Source organism: Cupressus sempervirens, chromosome 5 (genome assembly GCF_028749045.1).
Source record: "Cupressus sempervirens isolate cs-2001-9-10 chromosome 5, ASM2874904v1, whole genome shotgun sequence".
In the NCBI taxonomy this organism is placed as follows: Eukaryota; Viridiplantae; Streptophyta; class Pinopsida; order Cupressales; family Cupressaceae; genus Cupressus; species Cupressus sempervirens.
The window spans coordinates 2,031,790-2,054,966 of record NC_143122.1 but is presented as its reverse complement, the minus strand read 5'-3'; the positions used below and the strand labels follow the sequence as shown (position 1 = coordinate 2,054,966).

The 23,177-nt window shown below is 33.8% G+C and overlaps 1 protein-coding gene across 1 annotated transcript in view; it reads right to left on the bottom strand.

Moving 5' to 3' along the window:
* Positions 1-22,829, bottom strand: part of LOC149554310 (transcription initiation factor IIF subunit alpha-like) — a 75,788-nt gene extending 52,959 nt beyond the window's left edge. The window contains exons 1-10 of the mRNA XM_089828419.1: positions 22,659-22,829; positions 22,225-22,377; positions 21,905-22,050; positions 21,351-21,733; positions 20,698-20,819; positions 20,407-20,517; positions 19,470-19,583; positions 18,559-18,720; positions 17,982-18,200; positions 17,607-17,678 (exon numbers count right to left, since the gene is read on the bottom strand). Coding sequence (XP_089684545.1) covers positions 17,607-17,678; positions 17,982-18,200; positions 18,559-18,720; positions 19,470-19,583; positions 20,407-20,517; positions 20,698-20,819; positions 21,351-21,733; positions 21,905-22,050; positions 22,225-22,377; positions 22,659-22,829 — 1,653 coding nt within the window. The remainder of the gene's footprint in view (positions 1-17,606; positions 17,679-17,981; positions 18,201-18,558; positions 18,721-19,469; positions 19,584-20,406; positions 20,518-20,697; positions 20,820-21,350; positions 21,734-21,904; positions 22,051-22,224; positions 22,378-22,658) is intronic.
* Positions 22,830-23,177: the final 348 nt, after the last annotated feature.

Below are 23,177 nucleotides of genomic sequence, written 5' to 3'. Positions count from 1 at the left end.
ATGAACTTGGGTGATCACAGCTGGAGTGAGTGGAAGCTCCAAATCGAATGAGGATCAAGGGTGCTTGCACCATTTTTACCATATCTTTTTCCTCAATCTAACCAAAGAGGAGTCTTTCCTTTGAAACCTAAGTTTTTTGCTTTCCTTGCCATGCTAACGTGCTCAAGGTATTGTAATCTATGTGATGCTATTCTCCATTCTTATTCTCACAGCCAAATGGAGCCTTTTATGTCTTCATATCTCCATAATATTTAGAAATTCTCAAAATATTAGATTGGGTACAAATTGCAACTGAATCTTCCATTAATTATTTTCAGGAGATATTGTAGATGTTGGTATTTCTAAAGGTTTGGTGGATGCATTATGTGATAAAAATCAATTTCTCTTTAAAATATTTAGAGAAGTATTTTAATGTCATTCATTCTTGAAAACTTTGAAAGTCTATTCTAGTGGTGAAAATTCTCCTTTACTAGATTATTTAGATATGATAAGGGCTTTTCTCATCATGAAATTTCTACCCATTGCCAAATCTTTTCAATTTCTTATTGAGTAGTCAGTTTTGCAAAACAAGTTTTGATGTTGTTTCAATTTTAGATTATTGCTTTCGAATCAGTAAATATATTATTTCAACTAAAATAATCATAGGCTAGTAGGAAGACATGCTTTGATACCAATTGTAATGACCCTTTTTGGTCATTCATTTATTTACAGCTTTTTATTTTTATTTGTATCATTTTCCATATTTTTCTTGATGTTTGGCTTCTTCAGGTTACAAGCATACTATGTGAAAAACAAAGCCTCTCTAGGTTGTCAGTCAAATTTGTTCAGCATAAACTCTTTATTGACTTGTTTAGCGCCACTCAGATTTTCTTATCTAAAGTGTTAACTTATTATGGAATTGACCTTGTAGCATTGGAAGCACACTATCATTTATATCTCATACAATTTGAAGTGAGAACACACATCATCGATAGTTTCTGTATTAAATCTTATCTTGATGCCATATCTGGGCATTTTGACTATTGCATATATTTTTGTATTAACCAAGGAGTGTTTATATCATTCAGTCTGGATATCAGTGTTGATTCATGATTAGTAATGCCATTCTTTCCTAACATTTGGAGATCCTTGTTTATTGCAAACTACTAATTGAACTATCCATTACTAATTGTATATTCAAAGGTCTCCATTGTTATTCACTATCATGAACATTGTTCATTATACTCCATATTGTATGGCTCTCTCATTTGACAAATATGGTAATATCGTTTGACAATGTTAATGACTCTTTGCATGATGTCTGTTTGCTTTATATCCTGGACTGTTAGATCATATTCGTGTGATATTATCAGCTTATCAACGTAATTCTTTCATTGCAAATATTTTGTGGATTAATCTCTCCTTCAAGGTCAATCATAATAGATCCTTAAATACTTATTTGGTCATGAATTGAATGTCAAGTAATGCCTACTTATCCTTGATATCAATCAACCCCATAATTATACCTTTGATAGATGAACACTTGTAGTTTTGTTCATGCATTTGGACATCAGTGACAATGTTTCCATTAGCCTTAAGGTTAATAACAATGTTGATTGTATCCACTATGGTTGAGATTTCTGGTTGTCATTTTGTTGGGTATTCTTCTGGTTTATGTTCGTTTTCCTCCCTTTTCCCTTATTGATGTTTGAGCTTCCTATTATATGTCACCAAGAGGAACCTTGTGACTCTTCATTTAACAATCACATCTCTTCATTTTAACACCCACATCTCTTTGGTTGATGAATATCGACTTCAATAGATTGTATCTTTTCCATATCATAATCATTATCTGTAATCTATCATCGACGTTTTTTTCTAATCATAAATATGGTTTCCTTTTATATCTAAAATTTGGCCCAAAGAGCCATAAGGAATAATCGCATCCCTTATTGATCATAAACTACCCTTTTGATATTTTGCCATGGATATACTTGTGAAGTTAGTCTACCATGGCTTCCAAATTAGATTACTTTCTTTCATTATAAAAATAGTATTCTAAGGTATTATTATTGTTTATTTAATAATTATTATTATAAATTCTAATTATATTTGATATTAATTATTGTACCATTAACATTATATTGATTAATTTATTAATCAATTTATTAGTTATTAATAGTGTTTATATTTAAATGTGATAATAGTTAGATATATTATCGTCTTATCCATTTATAATGTAATTATAACATTATTGTTTTTATTATGTGAACAATTGTTATCCACGAATCTTGATTACCTTACTAATATTATCAATCTTTTATTTATTATATTTTAATACTATTATCACATTATAATTATAATGTAATATCATACTATATGATAATAACATTATTATTATTATTATTTTATTTATTAATAATGATTTGACCTTTAATATTATTATTTATTATTTTAATATTACCTTAGTAATGTATTATTATATCCATAATATATTATTATTTATTCTTTAATAATACATTATACCATTAATAATATATCAATATTTTTTTTAATATATTATAACATTAAGAAATAATATATTTACTTATATTACTCTAATTAGGGGACATGACAAAATGTCATTGCAAGAGTGCTAATAATAAATAAAATAATACATTTAGTAGATAAGGTACAATTTAAAATTATAGTTAAATGATATCTGAAGAAAGAAAATTTGATATCAAAATTAAATGCACTAAATAATTTATCAAATAAAACTTGTCAAAAATTGGTAGAATAAGAAATTTAATTCTTGCTTTTCCATATTAGAATGTTACACTTAAAAATAATAATAATGCAAAGAGTAATAATAGTCACTCCAACATTTACTTATAATTTATCCTACAAATAACCTAAGGGGGAAATCAACATAATAAACAATTACATTTGTAGTTAGATGGTATTGTTCACCAAGGACCAAGTAAAAGTACGATAATGATAGATTCACTCCATGTTTCAAGTGCATGTAGAACAAGAGCTCTTTTGGAGCATAAGTCCCTGCCTATTAGAGAAAATAGAAGGAAATCAATTATTAAAAAACAATGTTAAAAAGTAGTTATTGAATAGCAATATCATAGAATAAAGCTAATGTTAAATAGATTTTATAGCACGTAGATAAAATATTTTTAAAACCCATACATATGCATTATGGAAAATAAGTGTGTAACAAACAAGCGTCTAGAAAGATAGTTGAATGAGTTATAGGACTCTAAATGAAGAATATTTTTTTCTAAACTAGAAATCATTTTAATGATATATGCTACTATTAACTATTGTGATATTGTGGAAAAAGATTTTATAAAATGAAACTATATATATATATATATATATATATATATATATATATATATATATATATATATATATATATATATATATATATATATATATATATATATATAGAGTTTAATTATGTTATTTATATATATATTTAAAAAAAATTAAATAATGTCAGTGCTAAATACTCAATATGATATTTTTTTTAAATTACTAATTTACATGTTCAATATAATAATAATTAATATAATTTAAAAAACTAATTACATAAATATTATTACAATTTAAATTTTATTAATATTTTCATTTGTTATTTGACTAAATTCAAAAACTATTTTAAAAACTCGGTATAAAAAGGATCAAATAAAAAAGTTTAATTAGATTTTTTTAACATTTTTACTTATTAAATCTATTTTAAACCATACGCTACATGAATAGAATTTTAAAAATATTGCATTATTTTGATTTACTCTATAAAAAGAAGAGCTTTAAAAAAATTAAGCTTCAATTTTTTTTATTTTAATATATTTATGATTACTCTTACATTATATAATCTTATAATTTTAGGAAACTAAATATTGACCCATCGTTTCATACGACAACAAAAGTAAACATGGCAATTGTTGTGGAAGTAGATTCGACCAAAACATTAACTAGAACACTCAATTATTTCATGTGAGTAGATGCCCCCAAATAAAGAGCCAATATATTAAATCGAACATGTTAACAATGAAGTGTGATGGAAAGTAGTATTATTGTATAGAAATCATGAGTCTACAATTTCATGCAACAGGGAGAAGGATATAGTTGAAATACTATTATGATTCAAAGGTTAATAAAAGCCAAAAGAAATGTAATTTATTTAGACTAAATTATCACTTAATGAAATTAAGATAAAGCCTTCCTTACATAGTCATTTCTCCATCATTAATGATCTATAGATTTGATTGGACAACTTAGAGTACAGAGTCTGGTGGAGGTGACAGCTATTAAATGTAGTTCATTTTGCTTGTTCATATTTTTCTAATTTTTTGAATTGGAAAAATAACATAAACCCTAGAAAAATTGGAAAGGACTGATAGGAAAATAAGAATAAATCAATTAAATTAATTTAAATAATAATTTTTTTATCAAACCTTAGAAGCTGATTTTTTGAAATTGGACAAATTCATAGAGGGGGTCTACTGAAAACATTAGTTCCATGCTTATAAATAGGCAGGGGGGTAAAAGCACAAACCCATGCCACCCTTTTGTAAAGGAAAACGCCAACAAAAGTATAATTGTTCACCTTTAATGACATAAAACTAGTATTATTATTTTGAATTTGAAAATGAAGTAAACTAATGAAATGTCTAGAAATGGATTAAGTTTAGGATAGATTTTTTTAATAATTATTTGGAATAATAATTGATATATTTTACTAATTTTTATAGATAAATTTTTAGTTGCTAAAAATGTTGAAAATTAGAGGTCTAGTTCCCACCACAAAACTATATGCAAATAAACTCATTTCCCTTTGATCTTAGACTATATTATAGATAACATATATAGCTAAAAGAATCAAAAATAAAAATCAGCTTTAGACCTATATTATCTCTTTTATAATTATTCAAATTTCAACTCACCTGAAATCGATAGTTTTCATCTCCCACCACATTTTCCAAAACAAATATATTCTAATCAAAAGAAAAATTATACATTCTAGAAGAGGACTCTCTCCTCTAGAACATCATATAATTTTAAATTTTTTTGATATGATTTAATATTTTTTTCATTCTCAAAATTGACTTTTTTTGAGTGTTAAAATATGTGATTGTGAAATTTTTTAATTACATTATACTATATCTAATTAAAACACTATAAACTCTATATGAGAATATTCTTAACTTTGAGCTCTATAAAATGGTGTTTATATGTTATTAAAAAAAATCATAAAAAATAGTAAGAGTTATTGAAACACCACTTTTCTGAAATAATTTTATTTCTTTTATAATCGGATACAAACTAGTATGAAACATGCATTTAATAGGCATTTCCAATTGAAAATGTGTGAAACCATATATAAGTTAGCTAGAATTAATTTATCTAGATCAAATATTTCAACAAAAATATTTTTTAGATAGAAATACTCAAATTCAGTCATTCTAATAAGTCAGCCTAAAAGGTGACACACCTTTGTACTTTTACCCAACCTGGACTAACAAGTTTTTAAGAAAATATTTTTGATGAATAGTCCTTTTCTATTAATAAATAATATACTAAGTTACAATTTACAAAAAGGGGCTAGGGGATGCAAGATCACCCTGCCAAAATTCACACAGCCTTAGCCGGAATCAACAACTATTCATCAAAAAAAACTTATAAGAAACATCCTTAGGCTGCCAAAGTAGTGCTAGTCAAGGGTGGTGGTTCATCTCAATCATGAAATCTCCAATCATCCCTAAGATTGGTAGGTGGGCTGGGAATAGTTCAGCCATCAATAGCATCTTCGGGGGTCTTAGCTTCATCCTTGTTATCAATCCTTGAGGGGAGAGATAGCTAAATCCAGGTGAATGGGCCATTTATCAGGAACAATATACCAAGCACTAGCCAAGGGAGCCATCAGGCCCGAAGACCACCCTGTGCCACCTTAGGGAAAAGAAACTGAGCAACGATGCCAACCACCATTGCCACCACTAGGAGAGTGGTGATAGGAAGCATATGAGCAAGGTGTGTGCAAGCGGTGGCCTAAAGAGCTGCACCCTTGGTGGTGGCCCCTAGGAAGAGTAGTGTTAGCAGAGACATCAGATGAACTTTGGCAATTGTAGAGGGAGCATTACCCTAGTAGTTAAGTAGCTCTTGGAGGTGGGCCACCTCTAGAGCCACCGTGTTGGCTTGTACTTGAATCTGCATCATTACATTATTACAAATGCATGCTTTACTTTACATAGCAATATTTATGTCAAGAAAACTATGAGTAAAAATAACAACATTCTTATCTTTCCATAATGTAAACAAAATCTCCATCTTGAAGGTATGCTAGATTTGGGTAAGCTTCTTGGGAAACCTGGGGGAATCACCCAAAATAACCATATGCCAAGAAAAGGGTTCTGGCTAAAAGGATTAAAAAAATCATGAATCCAATGCCAATAGTACTAAGCACATCTAGCAAACCAAAAGAGATGCAAAAAGGGCATCGAGGATCCGAAACCCCAATATGCTTGAGCTGAGGCCCAAGGGGAAGACCTTGAAAAACCAGACACCAAGCAAACTGGGAAATCTTGGGCTTCGTAATGGCATTCCAAATAGTGTCAAAATGCTTTCTCCATAGAGAGGGAGAAGACTGCAAATGCTAGTGCTGGTTGAGAGTATCCACCATCAACAGATGGGGAGAAAGCCAATGATATCCCAAGTTGGGCTTATAGCAAGTGAAGAGAGTGGACGGATACCATTTCTGGTCAGTCCACCAAGGACAAACAAACTGAATACCCACCTTATGAAGTAAATGATTTGAAATTGCAACAACCAATAGATCAAAAGTTTGTTGATTTGAATGGGCAAGATGAAATTTGAACTTGCATATCTTCCCATGATCTAAGGCTCATAGTGACCCTGGAAAAGAGATCCTTAGGGGTATTGATGCCACATTTAAAAAAATGTAGAGCCAAAGCATCTTGAGTCTTGGCCAAAGGAATACCCTGGGTGGAAAACATAGGAGACCACCAAATGTTCTATTGATTCAAAGAGAGACCATCTTGGAACCCATCACCAGACCAGTGAAGCCAAGGCTTGATAGCTTCCCAAGCTTTCTAGAAGCTCTCGATAGAAAAAGAGCTTTGTATGTGCATAGATTCTTGCATGATAAGAAGGGTTTGAAAGCCAATCCCCTTCCATGCAGGTCTGTTGATAGGAGAGCTAGAAGAAATGAAATGTCAAACCAAAACTTTTCAGGATTCATCTCTAGTTATGACATGAAAGATCCATTTGGCACAAAGAGCAAGCCCTTGCTTTTGAGTGGAAAGAAAGCCAAGGCCTCCATACTCTTTGTGGAGGCAATAATAATCCCAAGCCACTCCGTGGAAGCCATGATTGTTAGAGCCAAAAGCCTAAAGAAAGTCACAAAGTAATCTCTCTAACTTTAGATAAGAGGCTTTGGAGGGAGCCCAAAAAGAAGAATAATATACATGCATAGCTGCCAGAACCTTTGAGAAAATCTAGAATTTCCCCACAAGAGAAAGGGGTTTAGTAAGCCAATAGTCAAGCTTCTTTTCAATCTTGATAATCACAACATTCCACAAATCAATCAGTGAGGCTTGAAAGGAAAAAGGAATGCCTAGAAATTGAAATATCTCCCCATGAGTGACCCATTTCCATTAGAATTGGTCAAGCCATGGTGGAGCTGGAAGAAAATTTTGTGTCATTGAATAGCTGAGCTAGAAGCATGACAAAAGGTATCCAGACATTGCAAGGCATTAGTGAATTTTTTCTGATCCTCCAAAATAGTGAGAAAGGAATCATTAGCAAAGTGACCATTGACCAACTAGGAGGAGGAATCTGGTAAGGAAATGCCACACACCAAACTAGAAGAAACAAAGTGGGCTAACAAGTACACAAAACCTTTAGCAACGAGAACATATAAGGTCAGAGCTAGAGGGCAACCCTGTCAGATGGAAAAAATGATCCCAAAGGCTTCAGATTGAGAACTATTGATAGTAATACAAGCATTAGCATCTCCAAAAAGCATTTCCATAGACTTAAAAAAATTGGGGCCAAAAAACCAAGAGCTTGAAGCATAGCCAAAATGAAAGGTCATTCAATCTGGTCATAAGCTTTAGTAAAGTCAATTTGTAAAAACATAAACGATTGATTGGACTTGCAAGCCCACTCCATGCCTTCCCAGACAACAATGATGTTGTCAAGAATATACCTGGACTTAATAAAGCCAATTTTCACTAGCTGCATAATTAAGGGTGGGAGATGGCAGATTTTGAGAGAAATTGTCGTAGCAATAATTTTATAAGATACATTAAGCAAGGTAATGTCGCCAATTACAGATATCTTTGAGATCTCTAGCTTTAGTTATGAATTTGATGTTTTGTTTGTTAATAATAGCTCCTAGACTCTTGGAATGATAGGCTTCAAGATAAACTTTGTGCAGGTTTGGACCAATAGCCTCCCAAAGATGTTTGTAAAATTCACAGGGGAGCCTGTGAAACCTAGGGGATTTTTCATCAGCCATAGAAAAAATGCTTTCTTGAGGTCTTAAATGGTGAGAAGCTACTCATAGAAGGCTCATTGCTTGACCACTAGGCGGTTTGGAGTAACAATAATACACTTTTTGAGGGCTTCCTCTTGAGCAACCAAATTTCCCTATGAAGCAAACACATTTTTGTAGTGGTGCACAAAAGCTTGTAGGATGTCAAGGAGACTAGAAAGAATAGAATTGCCTTGTTTAATCTTTTTAGTCCTAGAATTGGTATGACGAGATCTAAGAGCCTAAAAAAATTCTTTAGAAGCCTTATTACCAACCTCAAACCAATGGAGGTGAGCTTTGATTTAGGCCTCGTGAGTAGCATAATTATTTGCAACCTGCTTGTCATGACGAAACTTGGCAAGCTGAATTTGCAAATCAACATCAAAAGTGTTAAGGGTGAGAGTTTTAGAAGATTTTTTGAGAGCCATGGCAGTGGATTCATATGAACAACGTCTAAAAAATACCAACTGTCGCTCATAGATGCTCATAAATCTAACAATTTTGGTGATGGCATCATTCCACCACTGAATCCAACTAGTTTAAGAATGCAGACATGGCTCCAAATTCCAAACATGGAGGATATGAGAAATAGTTGAAGCATGCATTAGCACTAATGTATTGAGAAAAAACTGAGTCTTGAAAACAAGCTAGACAACTATATGCCAAGAGATGAAAAAATAAATGGGATAGTGGTTTGATAATGTCACATTTGGCAAGGGAATGATAGGTAGATCTCAATCCTCAAAAAGGAGAAAAAAGATTGTGCATTAATCATAGCATGATTGAGACATTTTAGAATGCAGTTAGAGCTAGCTCTAAAGTTGGACCAAGTGTGCCAGCCCCCACTATGCTGGCTGTGGTTAGAATTGGGGTCATAAAGGCTTACTTTATTACACATGTAGTACCAAGCTTCTCTTTCCCCAGTTGTCTAGCGAAAAAAGAAAAATGCCATTTTTGTTAGAGGCCATCTCAACCATATTGAAGTCACCACACATAACCCAAGTAGCTGGAGGTAACTTTTCCATCATCCAACCCAACAATTGAGATCTTTCCACAGCATCATTGGAAGCATAAACATTAACTACTCCAAAGGAATGATTGTTGATAGAAAGAACAAGCCAAATTATGTTGTGCATGGGGTCAGAACCATGCGAAATAATAGTAGAATGAAGATGAAGTGACAATAGAGTAACCACACCACCTCTACCAATTTTGTGCTAAGAAGAAAACATAATGTCATCCGAACAAATGATGCAACATGCAGAAGAAAGCATGAAACCATAAATTATAACCTCTTACATGCAAAAAAAATCTAAGTTACCAAGTCTATGACGAGTATCCTAAAATGTCCCTTTTCTGATTTTACATGATATTTCAAGCCTCAAATCAGATTTTTAAAACCAAACAACCAATATTACAAAGATCCACCAATTTCTCAAATAAACCCAAATCGGGTATGATCGAAATAGTGCCAAAAGCTTCACAACTTCACCTATTATTAATAAATCTAAAAATGGACATTTTTACAGAAATTTCAGCAGAATAACAACCTACAAAATAACATTTCTAGATCTTTATAGCCTTTACAAAATAGTTCACAAATGTAGGACAAAAACTATGCTCATCGAGCTCCTGAAATTAACACAAAAATGCTCGGAAACACCAAAAAAACACTAATAATCTATCTCAAAAGTTTAATCACGTCCCAATACATATATTCAACTCTATTTTAACATCTTAAAGTCTAAAATACAGCAGCACCCCAAACTGATATCAACTGAAAACACCAAACTCATACAAAAAATACACCTAAAAACTCACAAATCTGCACTGTTCAGCACAAAGGAAAACTCTGCATGAGCATGCATATGGAATGGCTTCAAACTCCTATCCTTAGCCTTCCTAGAAACCTACAAACTCCCGTTCTTGGGTCTCCCTAGAAACCTGCAAACTCCCGTTGTTGGGTCTCCTTCTCCACAGGTTTAGCAGCCTTTGAAGAATAACAAAGAAATGAGCAAAAATCAAGTTCTGGAATCAGCCCAAAATGCCTCCAAACCCCTTAAAAGAGGGCATAACCCTAACTCACATCCAAGAGGGGTTAATAAAACATATTTTAATAATATTCTTCATTTATTAGTCCATTAGCTTCCAAAGATTATCCCCTTTTTCCAAAACTTCACCTTTTTGGGCCTGCCTGCCTTAGCAAAGATTATTATTTTTAATCATTTGAAAAGGGGACATGAAAAGTCCTCCCCTCCCAAACATTGCTTTTCCTCAAGCAATGGTTGAACAATAAACCAATCAATCCACCTAGATCCCAAATGTAATCATGAACTATACTACTACCAATTAACATAGGCTCCTGCAATATGACCGAGAGGAATCCATAATCAAGCTCAACCAAACTCCAAAATCAACACTACCACAGTCAAAAACCCATGAGACACAAACTCTTAGAACATCAAAACCCAAGTAAAGGGCACAAATCAAACTGCCAACATAGTAAATACCATCAACATATCCCACTGGCCTATACGAAATGTACAATCCAACTCTGCAACAATGGTGAACGCTCTCGAATGAAATTGTACCAAATATGGAGAATCCACACACTATACAACTCTTGCAGTCAACACAACTCTGCAAATCACTAGCCACTATCTCATAACCATAACTCCCATGCACTAATGATGGTATAAAAACATTACAAGATAAAGAGCAAGAAATGGAACCCAAACCAAGTTTGTCTGCCATCAACTCCTCAACACAAGGATCAAATGCTAACTGATGTACATACCCTACAATATAATGTTGATAAAAAAAACCAACCTTAGTCAACAGCTCACCATGAACAAGTGATACAACCCACTGTGATTGATCACCAGCTAAGTCAGGAGATGTCATAGCCAAAGGAGTAGAATCAATAGCAACACCTACTGAAGCATCACTCCAAAACTCCTGCTCTAAGTCATGTATTATCAAGCTATCAACTACAGGACCTATCACCATGTCGTGCCCATCACAACTCTCATCCTGAGGCATCAAACTATCCCATAACTGATGATAAGCACTAGGAACCAAAGTACATCTCTGTATCATCATCTCATTAACATGGTCATGAGCATATCTCACAATGTAATGTCGATAGAATGAACCAATCTCAATCAGTGGCTCAGACTACAATCCAGATGTAACTAACTACAATTGATCATTAACCATGTTGGAACAGACAACTACCTTCGAAGATATCACCAAGGGAGTAGTATTACTAGCAGGAACCATGCCAACTGCCAGCTCACCAACATCACACATGATCTTTGATACATCTCTAGTCTTCGTGCCATCAGTACTAGAGGTCACCACCATGTCAGGCATACCACAACAATCTATTGCAGCACCCAACTCAACTGAACCTGACTCTAGTGGGGACAAACCTGATATGCCAATGTTAGTATCAAGGATGGATGCATCCCCATCTCCACTATCTTTGACAATCTCGACCATGGACATCCTCGAATCACCAAACACCATAGCTTGTGACTGTATAGAATCTAGTAAAGACTATAGTTGCTCTAACTCCATGGTCACCTTAGCCAAATGAAACTGTGACTCCTTGAAAGCCAACTGTGTACTCTCAAGAATCTCAGAAGTCACCTCAAGCTGCTGAGTAAGCTCACTCACCTCATCTTCCTTGTCCAACAATGCATTGTATGTTGTACTGCCCCACTCCATAAGATAATCTCTATCGGCTACCAACTGCATATAATCCTATCTCAAAATCTGGATAGCCTCCCATAAAGAGTGGAACTTTGTCAAGGAAAGATAATTGCTTCCCTGCTCATCACTAGTAGGAGAACCCCATCCATAAACAGCTAACAACTGATGAGCAACATCAAAATGCTAGCAAGCGATAGCAATGTCTCGCTCACTAACTCCTAATTAATTAGACACATGATGGCACTGGCTAGACTGTCTCCTACAAACCTCCTCTGATGCACTGTCTAAAGGAGTATTCTCAAAGTTACTAGTCCCTAGAGTATTACCATCCATATCCTGTGAATCAACTCCAAAGCTCATATCAACAAACAGAGTATCAAAAACTGTAGCACTGCTATCCAACTCCTCTGTACCAAAAGAAACTGCCAAGGAAACTAAGTCTTCAAAACTACCCACTACATCCTCCTAGATGTCATCAATGCCAATATGACCCTGGGACTCATCTATACACACTACCAAATATGAAAGATCATCAACATATTCTAGCAAAAATGGTCGATTGGATATATGAACAAAGCCCAACACCAGTGTATAAAAACTAATACTAACATTGGACAAGCTACTATCACAAGAAAAGACAACACCATGCAATCTGCTAATCAAATCCATGATAGCACCCAAACAATCACTGCTACCAAAAAGTGTTAAAGATTTCCAGTCAACTGAATCCCAAATGCCAATATAACAATCTCGAGTCCATATCCATAAACTAGAATCAGCTAGTAACTCAAGAAAACTCTTCACCTGAGTAATATGACCAATACCAACTAACTCCACATACTTGTCATGATGAGATAATGTAGTCACAATACTGTCTTCACTCACCTTTATCTGGCAAGATAAATCATGTGAAGTACTACTAGCCTCAACCTCATGTGACGAAACATCTAACTGTGCCTGGTACTCTCTCTCAGAAAAGCCATGAATGCTCAATGTCTGCTCATCTCTACTAGGTATCTCACCATCATGCACAACAACATCCTCATAATCATCTTCCTTGAGGTCAAATCTATCTATCGCTCTTTGACTAAAATCATCAAATGTAGTTACCTGATCATGACCTTGAGTAGTCATTCCATGATACCACCAATCATACGCTGCATCTTCCAAGTGTAGACTTGCAATTTGAACAACATCACTCTCCTTCATGGGGTTAAGTGTGAAGAAGGTCTATAATTTTTGTAGCCATGCTCTAGCTGAAATTTTATTTGTTCCATCAAAAGTAGGTGCTATAAACTTGCTTATTTTATTTTTGAGCTCTTTTCCACTTATGTCATGCTCCCTTCTGTACTCTTTCTTGGGCATCAAAGTGTTCATCATATCCACATATTCTCTAAAAGGAACTAAACTACGAAAGTCATCATCTAAACCATTGTAAGTAGCTCTTAATGCAATCAAGTTACCTGTAACCTCTTCCATGGGATTAAGGGCTAGATTTAGCACTGGTGGCTCATCTGCATGCAGAAAAATAGTTTTTTTTTTATTGAGAGGGTGTGAGTTTCAGATTTTTTGACTCCTCTAAAGTGCTCCCTTTCTCATTAATGGATGCAACTCCTTGCAATTTTTCTGTCAATATTCGCAAAGCCTCTCTAGTTTCTGCCAAACTATCCATTGTTTGCTTCTGAGTATTTTGGATGTCTTGGAAGAATTTCTTTGCCATCTCATCTAGATTAGCCATACTTTTTCCTTCCTTGGATTTTATACTTTTACTTTCAACTGGAGGTTTCACCAAAAAATTTTTATTCTTTTCTCGCTGTAAATATCTCTTTTCTCTTTCACTTAGTTGCATGCAACCATAAATTTTGACATGCAGCTGATTAGAAGCAACACGCAACCACCAAATTCACCAAGAACTAACATGCAAATGATTAGAAGTAGAATTCAACCATAAATTTTGACATGCAAGATTTGGGTAGTTATCAAAACTGACATGCAAGATCTGGGTAGTTGTCAAAACTGACATACAAGATCTGGGTAGTTGTCAAAATTGACATGCAAGATCTGGGTAGTTGTCAAAACTGACAAGCAAGATCTAGGTAGTGTCAAAACTAACATGCAAGATCTGGGTAGTTGTCAAAACCGACATGCGAGATTTGGGTAGTTGTCAAAACTGACATGCAAGATCTGGGTAGTTGTCAAAACTGACATGCGAGATCTGGGTAGTTATCAAAACTGACATGCAAACTTCTACAAACTCTCAGGCTGGCAAGATCATGGCTCTGATGCCACTGAAATGTCCCTTTTCTGATTTTACATGATATTTCAAGCCTCAAATCAGATTTTTAAAACCAAACAACCAATATTACAAAGATCCACCAATTTCTCAAATAAACCCAAATCGGGTATGACCGAAATAGTGCCAAAAGCTTCACAACTTCACCTATTATTAATAAATCTGAAAATGGACATTTTTACAGAAATTTCAGCAGCATAACAGCCTACAAAATGACATTTCCAGATCTGTATAGCCTTTACAAAATAGTTCACAAATGTAGGACAAAAACTATGCTCATCGGGCTCTCGAAATTAACACAAAAATGCCCGAAAACACCACAAAAACACTAATAATCTATCTCAGAAGTTTAATCACATCCCAATACATATATTCAGCTCTATTTTAACATTTTAAAGTCTGAAATAAAGCAGCAACCCAAACTGATATGAAATACTCAATTGAAAACACCAAACTCATACAAAAAATACACCCGGAAACTCACAAATCTGCACTGTTCAGCACAAAGGCAAACTCGGCATGAGGATGCACATGGAATGGCTTCAAACTCCCATCCTTAGCCTTCCTGGAAACTTACAAACTCCTATTCTTGGGTCTCCCTAGAAACCTGCAAACTCCCGTTCTTGGGTCTCCTTCTCCACAGGTTTGGCAGCCTCTAAAGAATAACAAAGAAATGAGCAAAAATCAAGTTTTGGAATTAGCCCAAAATGCCTCCAAACCCCTTAAAAGAGGGCATAACCCTAACTCACGTCCAAGAGGGGTTAATAAAACTTATTTTAATAATAATCTTCATTTATTAGTCCATTAGCTTCCAAAGATTATCCCCTTTTTCCAAAACTTCACCTTTTTGGGCCTGCCTGCCTTAGCAAAGATTATTATTTTTAATTATTTGAAAAGGGGACATGACATATCCCTAACATAGTACGTTCTTGAGAGGTCTATAAGACCTTTTATGTTACATGATAAAAAATTCATGAAAAGTCTTCCATATCTTCCTCATCCTCAAGAGAGGAATAGCTATTTTGTAGAAAAGTGGAAGCTTGGTTGTATCCAGTAGGAAAATCCTTTGGATTGATGGCTTGTCTTTTCTCTAGTCTCTCAACACATCCAGAAGAACTGTGACAACATTGCACATTCTACTTCATAATAGAAGAGGCTGCAAGAGGTATGTGAATCACCATAGAAATGTTAGCCCTTGCAGCCACCTTGATCCCCTATGAACTTCTAGGGTTTGAATCCTGGGAAACACCAAGGTTTGAATTTGAAAAATTTGACTTTATCCCTACAACAGCTAGAGTTTTCTCTCTCATGGCAAGGAGGAACCCAAACAACAACTACATATGACTATTTCAAAGTTGAGGGAGTTTTACCCTTGTGCCCAACTATAGTCCATTCATCTTTTTATTTCCCTTCTGTAGATTTAGTTGGAGCCTCCTTAGGTAGGGGTTTAACCCTAGGCATAGCCAAAGGGCAATCCCTAATCTTGCGATCTGTTGACTAACACCTATAACAGGTTTTGGGCAAGTTCAAATAGAGCACCTTCTGAGAGAAGGTTTGAGAACTAATCTATATTTCTACAAAATTCTTGAGATCCTTGGAGAGATCAACCTCAACACATACACATTTCTAAGGATGAGCATTAAAAAACTTTTCATTTTCCTTAGTAATAACTTTTCCAATTGTATTAGCAATAGACTTGATAAAAGGCTAACACGGAAAGGGTAAACCCAAGAACTCAACCCACATAGGGATCCTAAGCTTTTTTTCATCAAAGATAGTAAAGTCTGTCGACCATCTTTAAAAAAAAAGCAAGGAGGAGCATATAAACCATGGGCCATTGTTAAACACCATATCTACTTGAGATGGGTTGACAAAATAACATAAAAAAACCTTTGGTAAGGTTTTGCATAGCATTAAGGTAGACTCCATAAGCACTCCGGCTCTTGTTAACCCATTCTCAGAGCATAGCTTCAGGAGGAGTCCTACCGACAAAATACCTATCAAGGTATGTTGTTCTAACCAATCACAAGCAACATCAAATTCTTTCAAAGGAAGGATAATATCAGGAGTACCTCATGAAAAACCTTCTAGACAAATTTGCAAGGACATTTGTTCAATGGAGGTGCCATGGCTTTCCGAAGTAGCAACATGAACACTAGTATCAACAACTAGGTTACCACTGGCTGGGGCCATTATAAATGGCCTAAAAACTCCTGCAGAAAATGTGGTTTGATAGGTGGAAAACACAAAAGGAACAGAGAGTCATACACAAGGAAACTCAAAGATCACATGAAACCCTAGTAGGGCAAAGACTTCATATCCCTACTTTTATTGTCTTTTTTAATATTTCATCAAAACATGAAATTGAAATTAAAATATTCTGATAGAATATTAGTTGTACAATACACATTTATTCACATAGTTGTACCTATAGTACATTTTTGAATGATAAATATTACATTTTGTATTATAATAGATATGTAGTTTAATTTGAATGATTTAATATTCTAATTAGATGAACTATTTTAATGACAACCACATTAGAACTCATTTGAACCTCTCATACCTTTCAAATTAATTTCAAAACTTCTGAATAAAATTGTTAAAAAAAGATATTTAAATTGATAATGCAAACATACTATAAATAAATAATAACCTAATGTAAATAAAAATATGAACTATCATTTGTCTAAAATAATCTATTCTTTCATTTAACAGAATTCTAACTTTTATTGAAGTCCTTTTAATCCTTTTAATTCAACGTTTAAATATCTGTTAGAAAAAAAACTTTGAAAACAATTTAACAATTTAATTATAGCTTTGTAGTGTTGGAAGACTAATTAGACTATGGACAAGTATTTTCTTAAACTCTGCAAATAAGAAAGAACGAAAACTTTGAATAAAATTGCAGTTCCTGTAACAGTTACTGATCTATCATCAATATAAAAATCTAATTATATCAATTTATGTTAGATATGTTTTGTAAATATAATTGTTATCAGAGAGAACAACCAAATTCAAACATCAACTCAAACAAAATTGATAACTTTATATATTTCGTAACACCAAATGATTGACACCATTAATTTTCTCAAGATGAGAAATTTTCTTCAAGGCTTGAGCAAATGCTGTCTTGTCCTGTACCACAAAGAAAGAGAATCAAAGAATGTCAAATCCAACCAGCCAAGAGTTAAGGGTACCATCTGTACTCTGATTGAAACTTTGGAACTGAAAGCAACATAATTGAAGACTTCAGGTTTCCAAGGTCATAAGAAGAAATAGCTAGATGAACTTTGTACTTTCCTTGGTAAACATACTTATTCAAATGGATTAAAAAATTCAATTCTTTTCGTCAAAGAAATTTCTGATCTGATTGTGAGTTTATTATAAATTTAAGAGTTCAAATATTTCAATATTGCTGCCATCAAGTACAATACATACCTCTTGAGTCTTGATTCTGGGCCTAAATGTAGCTGCAATACTTTGAATTGTTATTGGAGCCTTTTCTCTCAAAAAATTCAACAATTCCTCCTCTATTACTGGCGCTTCTGTTTGTCCAAATGTGGCCTTGTTAGATGTAGGCAATGTATGCTTCCCTAAGGTTGAAACACTTTTTGATGTAGATGTAACTTCATCTCTTACACTGTTTGTTTTAATGGACTGCAAAACATTCACATCTTCAGAATGATAAATCCAACAAAAGGAACATATCAGTGAAGTCAGATTTCTACAATTCATGTTAATGAATTTTTTTAAAAATTCGATTGTGTAATATTTTTTTTTATTATTTCAGATCACACTACATGATCTTCCTTGACTTTCTTACATTCTAATGATTACATCCTAATGATAGATCATATAGTATAACCTTAAAAGTTAATGATAAAAAATATTATACAATCAAAGTCAGAAAAGAGAAGAGAATTCATAAACATATTTGCAAATATCTATGGCAAGGGCTCACACTCACCAAAGTGCATTTTTGTTACTATTGCATCTCATTAAAGATATTACTTACGTCTGCCTTTAGCCCCTTTGTTGGTGAAGCTTCAGTTGACTTCAAATCCTCATTGTCTGATTTCCTTTTTGCTCTACCAGATTTTGTTGTTTGTGGCATGCTGCTAATAGATGCTGGACTAGTCATAACTTTTGCGATTGTAATATGCTTCTCTCCATCCACCTGTTCTAATAAAAAACAACTAATGATCAATGAAAAAATAACAGTTCTGGGATTGTAGAAGAATATGAGTGAAACCTATTGAAATCTACTGCTTTGCATACAAGTGATCTTAGGAAAAGTGGCTCACAATTTTTTATGGTGTTCCATAGTTACACTATAACTAGAATCCATTGATCATGGGAAAAGTGATTCACAAATTTTATGGTATTCTTTCCATTGTTACACCGTAATTACAAGCCATCGAACTGATGTCAGGCTGGGGTATTGAAGAAAATGTAGGCAGAATAGAAAAAAGAAATATTCTATCTTTTTTTGAATTTGATTAGGTAAATTTTTTTAGTAATATTATTGGAAATTATACTATATGATTTCTGATAATAAGTCATATAATGTGATCCAAAACATTATTATTAAAAACTTTATACAATCTAATCTTGAAAAAAGATAGAACATTTACATAGTTTGTGAAAATCTAATAGCTTTAAAAGATAATGTAATGAAAGAGATGGCACTGTAAAATATTAAGAGAGGCTTCTTTAAAAGATAATGTAATGAAAGAGATGGCACTGTAAAATATTAAGAGAGGCTTCTTTTCTCTTAGACATTATTTGAAAAACAAGACAAAGATCCATGACAATGAATAAACTAATGCAACCCATCTCGGTATGAAAATCCAAAATAAGATGCCCATTGTTTAAAGATTAAACGAAAGGCAAAATGTTCTAATGATAAGAGTGGACAAAACATACATCTCTGGCACCAGTATCATCATCTATCCTGGATTGTCTTTGTGACAACTTCTTCAACTCTTTTCCAGAAATGCTTAGATCATCACCTTCCTCTTCGTTACATTCATCTCCATCCTGCAATTTAGTGATATACACATGTAAATGAAACAGCACTTGAATATAACCTCAACGCCTTAGACATTATCACTTCACATGCAGTTTTCGAAGAATCAAGAGGCCAATTTAGGCCAATTTAGGTTGCAAGAGTTATCAGCTAACCCTCAAAGAGAATAAATACATACACAATAAAAGTCCATATAGCCCTGGAATGAACAGATTTTCTAACCTAAGGGCCCGTTTGGTTGCAAGCGTAGGAATTGAGAATTAGGATAGAAAATTTGAATGGGAATGGAGAATGAAGAATAGGAATGGAAAATTGCAATCCAAGCTTGTTTATCCCTTGTTTGGTTATGCAAGCTTAAATTGGAATAGGGTTAACTTGCAATCGGTGCCATTGGAAAATCGGTGAAATATTTGAAAATATTTTTGAAGATGCAATCGGCGCCATTGGAAAATTGTTGAAATATTTGAAAATATTGAAAACAGAGTTTCAGCGCTCACCCCAGGTCAAAGCAGATTTGAAAATTTAATCAAATTTGAAAAAGTTAAAATGAATCCAAGAATAGCAATTCTAATTACAGGTATTTTTTGGAATGGACAAAAGCTCATTTTAGAGCTAAAATGAGAATATGTTTTTCTATTCCCTATTCCTATTCCACGCACCAAACAAAGAATACAAATCATATTCTAATTTCCTATTCTTATTCCGGTTGTATTCCAGCAACCAAACGGGCCCTAAATGAAATGCAAAATCTCTAACCCCTATTGAACCAAGCTCTTCTACCAAAATACGGCAAGGAGTAGCCCTTTGTTAAATTCATAATCTGCGTCAACAAACCTTGAACCACGACAGTGTTGGTAAGAGAGTTTTGTAATCTACGTCAACAAACATTTTCTTTTGGTCTAACAGAATTGCAGCTGGATGTAGAATATAAGCTTGTGCATAATTCTATTAATTTTTTTACATGTAATGTGCACAATAAACTTAAGAAGATCCAATACAGAAATTTTCAAAAAAAATCTAATCTTGGAAAAGAAGTTGTAGATAACCAAATTTTAGCAAAGTTCATTTGTGTAAGCAGAATTCATGATATTCTAAGGGAAACAATACTTCTGGATGCAACTAGACCTGTTTATTTTCTGGCAGAACTGAAGCTTCAGAATCCGATTCATCTTCCTCTTCATCTTCAGCGTCACTTCCAACTGCTTCATCATCATCTGTAAATATTTCGTCATGCTCCCAGTCATCACCTGAAGAAAAAGGTAAGCAATATCAAACAAATTACAGATTGAAGCTCAAGCCCTAGATAGAGTTGATATCAACAAGTTCAGAAGCAATAGTTTGCAAGAGAAGTAGGAACAAGTTCCATCCTTTACATGACCAAAGGTAGGCATAGAACTTGAATTATTTAACTCTATGTCTTTCATCCATTACACCCTTGATGAATTGATTTCATCCTTCTTTTGGTCATAACACACACTTTCCCAATAAGGCATGGTCACATAAAGTTCAAAGTTCAAACTTAAACTTAATATAATATATAGTTCAAACTTATCATCTTTGTCGGTTTTACTCTCAAACAAAGCTCATGATAAATTTAATCTATTGTTGTTAGAATCTTTAAAAAAATTAATTTAGTGTTTTTTTCAGAAACATCTATTAGTTAGAAGTACAATCCGCATAAAGAATGTGGAGGCAAAAGACGGGATTGGCTAAGGTATTCTTCAACTAGCATGTTAATCTCTACACTTTATAAAGATCATTAATAGATAAGAACTTGCCTTTTCCTGTGTCATCATCAGCATCTGCATCAAAGTCACCTCCTTTCACTTCTTCCTCATTCTCATCACCAACCCTTTTGTTTAGGCCAAGCCTGGTTTTTCTCTCCTCCTCTTCATCCTCATTCTCCTCTTCTCTATCATTCTCCTCTTCTCTATCAGAAAGAACATTGTCATTGCCTTCATCATCACCCTTTTTGCGTCCACTCCTTGCACCACCTTCAAGCTCTTCAAGTTTGCCATCTTTAGCGCTAGCACCACCACTGTTTGCTATTTTCATCATCCATCTAGAAAATCCTTCAGCAGTTTTCTTTCGATTTTTCATTTTCTCCTCTGCTTCTTCCAAAGATAGCTGTTTACATTTAACCACCTTGTTAAAAGTATACCTGCCAAAGGTTTTATTGCAACAATCAATACATAAGCTAATATATGAAAAATAGGCCATCTTAAATATCACATACTAAAGAAGGAAAAAAGACACTGCTATCCATGATAATTGGCATTAGCCTCTTGAATGTTTTGAAAACATTAAACAGATGAAGAGACAAAAGAAGTACCATTCATCAACAGGAATGGCCAGAAAGTCCCTTTCATGAATCATCAATATGTAGTAAGCCCCCTGCTGTGAACCCTCAAGTCTCCCTTTATACATTTGTTCCCCAGATTCATCTTCTATTATCCATGGCTTCTTTTCGTGTTTGGCCTGACCAAAAACTGTGTATAAGCATATGGCTGAATAGGACACAATGAAAGATTAAAACAAAACTTTCTTAAGTGACACTTTAACAAACCCTATTGACATTTAGAATGATCAATGTATATACAGATCTCATAAATTCAATATTTTTCTGTTGTGCATCAAGGTGAGAAGGAATACCCTCAAAGCATCTGTTAGCTTGGGATCCTTTAGACCTTCCTTATGCATGAATAACTTTGCAGAACCCTTCTTCAAACATTCTGGTAAACCATCTTTAAAGGTTCCAATGGAAAAACTTTTATCACTAATGTTTGTTGCTCGAACATTATACTCCTGCACAAATTCTTAACAATTCACTACATCAATATTATCCCCGCTGATTGAACCTACAGTTTAAAACACCTAGTTTCAATTCCTATAGTAAAAGTTTGTCTTCAATGCATATAAAAAGAAGTTACCATATTTGCAAATATATATTTAATTAAACTTAGCTAGCTTTCATATGAGAGTTACTATCATAAAATAGAATGCTCAACAGACTTAACAGTGAATCTAACGTTTTATGTTCAAACATTTTCCTACAGTAAATATATCTTCAATAATATCCAACTTACACGAATCAAATTTGTGACAGGGCTTCTGCAAGTGGAACAAACTGCTTTTGTTTGTGCCAAATGTTTTCCGCAAGGCAGGCATATTGTCACATGCTTGCAGTTACTTCCATATAAGTTTGATTTTGCCCCGCATCTCTCACATACGGATTTTAGCACAAGGTCTCCAGACATGATAGAAGTAAAACTTGTGCCTTGTGAAGTGTATGAGCAGTATCTCTGTAAGGACAAGTTTTGAAAGATTAATGATGATAACATAACAAATGTTTAAATCCCACAATAAACTGACAGTATGGTTCAGTTCGAAGTTTCAAAATTTAAGAAAGTTGGTAGTTTTATGAATACAGTATTTCTATTGTCACTTGATAAAAACAAGTTGAAAAATTGTTTTTCTCACTAAAATTATTTGTCCAGGAAAATCTAAACTAAGATATTGACAAATGGCAGATAGCTTTGATGCATTTTAGACTATAGACAAAATCATAGTAGAAGGGCTATTGGGATTCATGGCTCCATTGTACT